The sequence below is a fragment of the Indicator indicator genome, chromosome 18 (genome assembly GCF_027791375.1).
Source record: "Indicator indicator isolate 239-I01 chromosome 18, UM_Iind_1.1, whole genome shotgun sequence".
In the NCBI taxonomy this organism is placed as follows: Eukaryota; Metazoa; Chordata; class Aves; order Piciformes; family Indicatoridae; genus Indicator; species Indicator indicator.
In genome coordinates, this window is record NC_072027.1 from 9,308,689 (window position 1) to 9,319,092 (window position 10,404).

The 10,404-nt window shown below is 47.3% G+C and overlaps 1 protein-coding gene across 1 annotated transcript; it reads left to right on the forward strand.

The window, feature by feature from the left end:
* Nucleotides 1-289: 289 nt before the first annotated feature.
* Nucleotides 290-10,025, forward strand: LOC128973166 (sulfate transporter-like; the record flags this gene model as incomplete). The annotated part of the gene is given in 5 exon segments (XM_054389386.1): nt 290-316; nt 6,000-6,056; nt 6,058-6,128; nt 7,040-7,643; nt 8,481-10,025. Coding segments are annotated over 5 exon segments (2,304 nt in total), but the record flags the coding sequence as incomplete, so codon positions are not given.
* Between the last annotated feature and the right edge of the window lie 379 nt (nt 10,026-10,404).

Sequence of the window (10,404 nt, forward strand, 5' to 3'; positions counted from 1 at the left end):
AAGATGTGAGAAAGGAGAGTTTTGGGCAGGTTTGGTGCTACCTGTGCTTTACATTAGCACATGGTATTACATACTCAGCCTTACAAAATTGCTGCAGTGTATTTCCATGTCATTTGACACAATAGGTTATATGACTTTGTCAGGTCATGGTCAGTAAGAGTCAGAGCAAAGATTAGAGCAGCTCTGAGTGCAGTTCTGGGCAGTTAGTGGGAGCATTATCTCTGTGTACATGTCCTTGAGTTGCACAAAAGATTTTCTCCATCCAGCACGGCTCAGCTTTTACCCGAGGATGCCTTTCACCTTAGGAGACCCCAGTGTACGTGCTGGAATTTTTGTGTTGGTGCCAGGCAGGAGCACTCGGTTGGAGAGAATGCTGCAAGCTTTCTGCTTTCTTGAAATGCAGAGGACAGCCAATTGCCTTCAGCAGAGGGACTCTGGTCCTTGCTGATACAGAGCTAGCAGGCTTCAATCAGCAACACCCTTTACCCATGCTGCTTTAGGTTGTACCTTACTTGAAGACAGCTAATTCTCACCATACACATTCCTGTACTAGATGAGACAGTCCCCTGTCCCATCTCCTGGGTCACAGAAAGGTGTACCAGGGGTTCAGCCTGTGCAGAGTCTTCCCAGCACCCAGTAAGCAGCAGGCTAGAAGCCTCCTGAGCACCAAGATCTTTGTTACAGCTTTTGCAGCACTTTTCTGTGAAGCTTGCCAAGGCCTTTTCTTGAACCCTGCCACCACACCCTGTGGCAGTGTCCCACATGTGGTGTGAAAAAGCTGCTTCTGTTTAAAAACAGTAGTAGCAGATCCAACCTTGCCATAAGGCAGGTAGCTGGAGATGTGCTGCAGTTTCTGGGCTTCTTACTTGTCTACTGGAGCATCCTTCTGTTCTGTGGTGCTGAGGTATGATCTGTAGATTCCCTCTCTGCTGCACGATGAGGTGGTGTGGGATGGCTGCTGGGAGAGCTAGCTGCAGAGTTTTGCCTGACACAGAGCCTACTGGGCTGTGGTGAGGAGCCAGTTGTGTAAACTGCAGATAGGATGACCCTGTGAGCCAGCCAACAGCTACAGGGGGAAGCAGCATTCCAGCAGCATGGCCTCAATGCTGTGAAGAGCTCATAGGCAGCACATGCAGGTCAAGCCTGAAATGGTGCCAAGTAGCCTGGGCTGAGTGCCAAATCAGTATGAAATAGAAATGTGTCTCCTGGTTTTAGTCCACTGTATTCAACTAATGAATTTAATCTGTTTATGGACCCATTATAGCCTTTTAAATTATTAGTTTGATAATTTGGAAAAGGGTCATAAGCACTGGATATTTGTCACGCTGGGATAAACATGAAAACAGCAACAAAGTGATGCAAAAGTTGGTGAGGAATTATTTCACCCTCCTTATGTAAGATGGGAATGCTCCCCAAATGCTCTTGGTGATGTGCTTGGAAGTGCTCCTTTTTTCTGTTTTCTAGGAGTGGGTGTCAGTGCTGGGGGAAGGATTTGTAGCTGGGCTGTAGGAGGGTGGATCCAGCATGTGGTGTCCTGGAGAGCTGGACAGTTGATGTGCAATTTATGACCTCTGTGGCCAAAGATGCTCTTCCATGGCCACTTTGATCTGTTGCCTCTGCACTGAGTCTCTTTCCAAGGACACAGGCTCCATCTCAGATTTTTAAAAGTACCCTAAAACCCATTCCTTTCATATTTGTCTTCATGCTTAATTGCTGGGAGCGAGCAATAGCTTCAATAGATGCTCTTTATCATTATTTATTTGTGGATTCCATGGTTCCCTCCCAAACTTCAGGGTGATGTGACCACATTACCATGTGCAGTCACAGGGTGAGTGACACTTTTGGCCTCACAGTGTTCCTCTGGGGAGGACTTCAACTTCCCCTTGCATGCTCTGCTGTGAACCCTGTGCAGTAGCATCAACTGCCCTGCAAAATAACAGGAGGCTGCAAAAACTGGTTTTTTTTTTCTGTGATGACCTAGTGTACTGCTTCCACATTCTCTGGTGTTCTGTCTTGCAGAAATGTGAATAATTTCTTTCCAAGAAACCATTGAAGAGATTCTGTTCAGCTTCTCTGTCCTCAGGCACTTTTGCTGAATTCTGCCATATCTCAGCAGTGGGACCAATTCTGGGTTTGGTTTCCTTGTTTTCCTTGGGTTTTGTTTTTTTTTTTTTCCCTTAAAAAATGGTGATATTGGCAGATGTCTACATCTTGAAAAATATTTTCCAAGTGTAACTGAACCTGCAGCCATCTAAAAAACCTGTCAAGTCCCAAAGCTGAAGGGAAGGAAGAATGTGTCTCTTGGATACCTCTGCCGTTACCTGGCTCACTTGCCTTATTTGAAAGGAAGTTGCTTGTGATTTAGGTAACTGTGGAGCAGTGGGGTGCAGCCAGGTACTAAGCTAGTCTGGGCCATTTATGGAGCCAAATTTGTGGGCTGCTACTTGAAAGGACTCCAGGAGTCAAATAGTCCTAAGCATGTTTCCAAGCCTTAAAGCAAATTAAAAAAAAAAAAAAAAATCACAGAATCACAGAATATTAGGTGTTAGAAGGCACCTCCAGAGATCATCTAGTCCAACCCCCCTGCCAAAGCAGGATCACCTAGGGCAGGCTGCACTGGAATGCATGCAGGAGGGTTTGAAAGTCTCCCGGGAAGGAGACTCCACAACCTCTCTGGGCAGCCTGTTCCAGTGCTCCATCTCCCTCACCATAAAGAAGTGTCTCCTCATGCTGAGGTGCAACCTTCTGTGTGCTAGCTTGTATGCATTGTTCCTTGTCCTATCACTGGGCACCACCAAAAAGAGCCTGGCACCTTCATCTTGGCACCCAACCCTCAGATATTTATAGGTGTTGATAAGATCTCCTCTTGGCCTTCTCAAGACTAAAGAGCCCCAGTTCTCAGTCTTTCTTAGTAGGAGAGATGCTCAAGTCTCTCAGTCATCCTTGTAGCAGTGCAGTTAGTTCTGTTCCAAAGAAAAATGGAGGTGGCAGCTTGTCGTGTTGAGCACAAGTGATGCGTTGACACAGCCGCAGAGGCTTGAATTGGCTATGCTTACCCATTGCAGAGTGCCTGGGTAACCATCACAGATTCAGATCATTTCATCTTTTGTTTTTTTTTTTCCACTTTAGACTATAAACCCAAAACAGCCCACTGCTGCATTTCCCCTGTACCTGGAGCTTGGTTTTCCACTGCTGGTTCTAGCTGGCTGCAATGGATGGATGTTACACTACTCACATACCACGCCATAAATGATAAATTTAGATTCCATGCTTTCTGCTTGTCCTACAAACACAGGGTGCCATGCTGCTGGCAGGCAATGTCCTGTCTGCACTTGCATTGTTCAAGTTAATGCCATCTGTCCCACCCAACCTTGCCCAGAATGCAGCTAAACAGTTTATAGTGGCAATAAAGTAAACCCTTAAAGATGCATTTGAAAACAAACAGTTTCAGCAGTTAGCTGTAGTGACCTTGCATTTGGAAGGCAGGGCAGCCTTAGCCAGCTCAAGGTCAGGTGAAGTTCCTTTATGGGTTTATTTTTTTAAAGCTGTCTTCTATACATTTTATAGAGCAAATGGAAAATGTTTGCAGTTTCTGCCTTTGCCCTACTTGATGCTGTAAAATTGATTTCAGAGATGCACACAGTGCTCAGTGTCACCAAGTATGTTCTTACAGCCTCTCTGCAGGAGAGCAGCCTCTCCTCAGTGATTACAGACTCAATTTCCAGCACAGAGAGGACCATACAGTGGCATGAAGGCTCACAGTTTCAAAGAGGTCAGTGCAGAGAACTGAATGCACCAGGAAGCCAGTTGGGACAAGGAGCTCAAGAACATAATTGGAGGGAAAGAATATTTGAAGATGTACAAAAGCAACTGGGAATTTGCACATCAGAAAGAGGGAGTGGTGGGAAGGGATTTGTAGGACAGGCTTCAGACTTAATTGAAAGGAGAGTTGCACTTACAAAGGATGACAGGGGAGGGACCAAGATGGAAGGAATGTGGCACTTAGTGCCATGGTCTAGTTGATGTGGTGATGTTAGGTCATAGTTTGGACTTGATGATCTCAGAAGTCTATTCCAGCCTCAATAATTTTGTGATTCTGTGAATGGAAAAAGAACTGCTCACCATAACCTGTGCCTGGGAGAGGTGGAAGAGCATGGCTATGTCAAGGTTTACCAAGCTGTATCAGGTGGTAAAGGAAATCACAACAAACAAAGGAGTTTCAGAAAGTATAAGTGAAGTTGGAAGGAAAAGCAGCAGCAGGCAGTGAAGGCAGGGCAGAGGTCAAAGGTAGCCAAGATACTGTCACAAATGGAATAAGTACTTTGTCCCATTTTCATGGTGGACAGATCAGAGAGCGAAAATTGGAAATGAATGCTTCCTAAATGAGATGAAAACCTGAAGATGGATTGTGCTCAGATGTGTTTCATCCCAGCAAACAAGCCAACTTAAAAGACCAGCCTGGGTGGCTCGTCAGTGACTGACTCACCAGTTCTTCAGCAACTCAATTTTAAGATGAAAATGGTAATTTGGGTCACTTGCTAAGGAATAAGATGGAAAAGGAAAATGAGTAAGTAGAGACAACATCAGACGGGCCAAGATACTAAATGAGCTATAATTAGGAGGGATTATAAAGCATATGGAGGGATAATTTTTTAAGGACAGGAGAAATGACATGGCTAAGGAAAGATATAGTCCATTTCTGAGAGGAGAGGAAGGGGGAGCTATCAACAGATGTACCTGAATATACCATCAGCTGTTGAGGAACGGCAGAGAATGAAGAATACATATAAATAGATAAATACATTGAGCAGCTGTCTCCTTTAGCATGTGCTCTCATTTTTTCCTGCTGCCAGAGAGCACTGATGTTTCTTATTTATTTACTTCTAATTACTAAGAAACAGACTTCCACTGATGAGATAAATGTAGCTCAGGATGCTGATCTTCCCCTTCTCTTCCCTCAGGGTGTCTCTCCAGCATCTAAATCAAAGTCTTGTGAAAATGTCATTGCTCTACACCACCTCTCCAGATGCTGTGGGTTTTCAACCCCCTCCCTGAGCCCAGAACACAGCCAATGCCAGAAGCAGAGGCAGGGACCAAGCTTTCCAACTGCCAGGCATTTGCCCTGCTCCATGGGGCAGTGGCACATCCAGCAAAATCTCAGAGCCTAGGTTGATTGAAAAGCAAATGTGGAGAACGAGATGAGACTTGCAGCTGGCAGTGTGTGCTGAGAGGCCTCATGTAGGTTGTTGGCAGAGATCACAAGGACAGAACAGTTACAGCTGGTGTCTGTGAGGCTGCTGTTTCAGTTCAGGATGATGAGACATCACCTTTTTCCTGCCCTCTAATGCAGTTGTTCACCTTTACCTACAAAAGAAATGCAACCCTGCACTTCACTGAACTGTGCTTACCTCTGCAAAGCAAGAGCCCTCGTTATTTGTGCTATGATCTCTAAAAGGCAAGTGCTGAATGTGGATCATGCAGGTTTGGCACACATGGAGTCTTTCTCCCTCCCTGGAAATACCCAGTGCCATCAGCCCCTTGCTGCCAGTGCAGAGCTGTGTGTACAGGGCCTTGGCAGAGCCTGGCAGCACCGCTCGATGGGAGCAGATGCAGTGCAGCTGGGCAGAGGCAGAGATGCAGGAGCAGAGTGTGGGGCTGGTGGAAAACTTACCAGGAAAGACAAGTCATTCTGGAACAAGTTTTACCCTTTGATTGGTTTTTGGAACAAAAGCTTGCCCAGAATAGATGAAAACCTGAGCAGAGAAGCCCAGCAGGACTTGTACAGTGGTGTTCCCTGAGTTCAGATTGGGGCAGAGCAATAGCACACAGAGGAAGATTTCTCTGCATCATTCCCCTTGTTTAGCAAACATCTCCAGATACCAGCAGTACTGTTATCTGGCAGAAGCACTTCTCTAAACCCTCTCAGTCATTCTTAATGGCTAGGACAAGTTTTCATCAAAAATAAGTCTCCCAGAATGATGTTTGTTTTCAAAATATAGCTCTGTTTGGCCCGCTGCACCATCTTCAGCAGCTGGAACAAGATAAAAGGGCCAGTCACTTGGCTGAGTAACTCAGATCTCTTCTCAAGGAAAGTGGCACATGGTCCAGAAGGAAGGCAAAGGAAACAGGTTTGCAGTTGTTAGCCTTGTGCTTTCTCTGTCCACAGTGTGGTATGAGGTGAGGAGACAGGTCTGCCCCCAGGGGAGAAGCTCCAGGTGGTGAGAAAACACCCACAGCTGCAGGTAAGGGATATGGCTTGGGACTCGTGATGTGGGCAAGAGAATGGGATTTCTTATCACTCCACTTTAATTTCTGAACTGCAGCCACTCTAGATCTCCTCTCAGGAGAGTTTCACTCTGTGTTTATTGTTCAGTTTTGGCTGAAAGGTTTGTTTTGTCGCAGCTTCATTTGGATTGAAAAACGTGGAGCAGCTCTGGAAAGTGTGCATGGTACTGAACCAGGCTGAGAACATAGGGTGCTTTCATTCTGCAGGCAGGAGCCCCTGTGATGGGCCACTTTGATGCCAGCCAGCAATGTAATTTAAAATTTGGAAAGGTTAAAGGAAAAATGAATTTGCAAGTGACCTCCCTTATCCATGGGCTACATTCCTAAGACATCACTTGGAATATCTCAACATTTTCAAAGTACTTCAAACTGGAAGTGTCATCAAGAAACAGAAGGATCCCAAAATTTTACCTTTGGTGAAATAATATTGTCTGATTTTAACCCATTCTGCTGTTCTGTTTCAAAACGAGATAGTTAGGAAGGGGCACAGAGGTCTCTGTAACTCTGTCCCTGATGTGGGCATCTGTGCCAGTGTGAATGCAATTTACACCATGGTCTCAGGGTTGTGGTTAATCAGGTCCATAAGTGAACACAAACAAATCAGCTGGCACTGGTGGAAGGTGCTTTTCTCTTTGATTGGTCTGAGGTTGTTTTCCTTTATTTATCCACACAATCTGCATGAGCCCTGCAGCTAAGCAAAGCACATGATGTACATGACTGAGACACCTCATGGCTCTCTGCTCTCCCACCCTAGCTCTCCTGGTGCAATGGAGGATGCGTCAAGCCAGAGCTGCATGACATCAGAAGAGAGTCCTCCCAATTTTATACCCATCACATTGGAGGAGCATGAGCGGGCAGAGTTCAGCACCAAGGATCTCATCCTAAGGAAAGCCAGAGAGGTCTGCACATGCAATCAGCAAACCATCACCACCTTCTTCTGTCGGCTGTTCCCAGTGCTGGACTGGCTTCCTTCTTACAATGTCAAGATGCAATTGCTTGGGGATGTCATATCTGGCCTCCTGGTGGGGATAGTTGCCATCCCCCAGTCCATCTCCTACTCCCTCTTAGCCAACCAGGATCCCATCTACGGAATCTACACCAACTTCTTCTGCAATATCATCTATGTTGCTATGGCCACATCACGCCATAACTCCGTGGGCTCCTTTGGTGTCCTGTGCCTGATGATTGGGCAGTCTGTGAACAGGCACCTGCAGCTGGCAGGGTACAGTGATGACAGCACTGGCTCTTCACTGGGGGACAACTCCACCTTCTTCAGCAACAGGACAGGTGCCTGTGACAGGAGCTGCTATGCCATCACTGTGGCCCTTTCCTTAAGCTTTCTGGTTGGTCTTTACCAGGTATGAATGTTCACTGTTGTGCTGTTTCTCCTCTTTCCCTCCTAGGAACTTGTCTGAAGTAAAGATCTCTAAGCTCCAGCTGTGATGCTGTCTTGGAAATCAGCAAAAACCTTCCCTGACGTGATGGGACCCCAGCACCCTCAAATCAAATGTAGTGGTTGAGAAACCCCCAAACACAATTGAATGTGGGGTTTTGTTCCCTCCATGTGATAGGCCAGGTCCTTGAATGTATCTGAAACATCCTTTAAGGATCAGACACAGCAAGGGAGGAGAGGGAACTGTGAAGCACATTTCTACCCCACCCCCCCCCTCCTCCCCAGTTTTGGAGCTGGGCTACCTCTTGGTGCAGGTTAGAGCAGGTTTGGGGCTGGCAAGTACAGCCTTCATGGACCCTGCCATCAGCAGGTGCTCCTTCTAGAGCTATGTTCCCTGGCAATGTCCCTGCTGCCTGGACCTAGCTGTCACTTAAATGCTTCAGACACTTTCACCAGTGCATAACACTGGTTTTATGCCACCAAGTGATTCTCACACCTGCTTTGATATGGCTGCTGCCTGGAATTTGAGTGTCAGCTATGCATCATTGTGTGTAAGGAGACGGCAGCAAGGACTTTGTAGGATTTTGTGTACATCATCTCAGGACTTAGACAAGTCTTACAGGAGGGTCTCTAGCTTCCCATATCCCAGATTAACTACTAAGGATGAAGTCCTCTGTCTGACACTGAATGCTCAGCAGACAGAATAGCCAGAGATGCTAAAGTGAAAGCAAACTGACCTAAGTTGCCAACATCCTCTCCCAGTCCTCACTGATGCTAAAGGTATGGCTGGCTTGCTTTTCAGATCCTGCTGGGGGTTTTCCAGCTGGGCTTTGTGGCTGTTTACCTGTCAGAACCTCTCCTGAGTGGCTTTGTGACTGGCTCCAGCCTCACCATTATCACCTCCCAGATGAAGTATCTCCTGGGACTGAAAATACCTCGTCATGAAGGGGTGGGATCCTTCATCCTGACATGGATTGACCTTTTCAGATACATCCAGAACACCAACATCTGTGACCTGGTCACCAGCCTAGTTGCTTTGGCCATCATAGTGCCTGTCAAAGAGATCAATGACCGGTATAAGCAGAAGATGAAGGCCCCATTCCCCATAGAGCTGCTGGTGGTCATTGCTGCCACAGTAGTATCTTACTACTTTAACTTTGAAGAGCGATACAAGTCTGCTGTTTGTGGGGCTATCCCCACTGGTTTCAGGAAACCCACTCTGCCAGATGTAAACCTGTTTTCCAGCCTGGCAGTTGATGCTCTGCCCATTGCTGTTATTGGCTTTGCCATGACTGTCTCCCTGGCAGAAATCTTTGGCAAAAAGTATGGCTATGCTGTCCGTGCCAACCAAGAGATGATTGCCATTGGCATGTGCAACCTGATCCCTTCTTTCTTCTACTGCTTTGCCAGCTGTGCAGCCCTGACCAAGACTCTGCTGAAGGAGTCCACAGGGGCCCAGACTCAGGTGTCTGGCCTGGTCACCTCCCTGGTGCTGCTGTTGGTGCTGCTGTGGATCGCCCCACTCTTCTACTCGCTGCAGACCTCCATCCTAGGGGTGGTCACCATCGTCAACCTGCGAGGGGGCCTGAGGAAGTTCCGTGACATCCCCCGCATGTGGCACCTGAGCAAGCTGGACACGGTTGTGTGGTGGATGACCATGCTCTCCTCCACGCTGATCAGTACAGAGATTGGGCTCCTCGTGGGTGTCTGCTTCGCTCTGCTCTGCATCATCTTCCGCACTCAGAGACCCAGGGCCATGCTCCTGGGTAAGGTCAGCAACACAGACATCTATGAGGACCAGTCCACTTACAAGCAGCTCAGCAGTATCGTCAATATCAAAATCTTCCGCTTTGAGTCATCCCTCTACTATGCCAACAAGGACTATTTCAAGACTGTTCTCTACCAGAAAACTGGGGTGAATCCTATCCTGCTGGCTGCTAAGCACCAAAGGCTGGAGACCCAGGCAAACGCAGACACAGGCAACAGCAACAGCTTTTTTAACACCAAGTTTGACTGCCTGAAACCTGCCAAGAAAAGAACTGAGGGGCCTCCAGCAGATGCTCATCCTCCCTCCTTAGATATGCACACCTTAATCCTTGACTGTGGGGCAATGCAATTCATAGATACCGTGGGTCTCTCTGTGCTAAAGGAGACACGTCGTGACTACAAGGAGATTGGTGTCCAGGTGCTCCTGGCCAACTGCAACCCTTCCATCCGGCACCGGCTCCGGGAGGGAGGCTGGGCTGGCGAGACAGACAGTGGTGGTGGTCAGCTGGCTTTCCATAGTGTCCATCATGCAGTGCAATTTGCTGAATGGTGGTACCATGTGCAGCAGGAGGAGAGCAAGGACAAAACCATAGAATGTTTTGGGTTGGAAGGGGCCTCAAGAGATCGTCTTGCCCAACAGCCCTGCAGTGAACAGGAATATCTTTAACTAGATCAGGTTGCTCAAAGGCCCAGGAATGGGGCACCCACCACCTCTCCGGCAAACTAGTTGTAAAAATATCTTCCTTATATGTCTCCTGGGCACCACAGACCTGAACTTCCAGGCATCTGTGTAGACCTGTATGTGAGGAGTGATTTCTAATCGAGGTGGGCTTGGCATGTACTTAAGAGCAATTTTAGTCTTTGTGGGGTCATAGCATGCAAGAAATACTTTGCTGAACTGTCAGCAGAAGGCATGCGGCAAAAGCAGTGCATAAGTGGTGGGTTTCAGGAGAGACTTC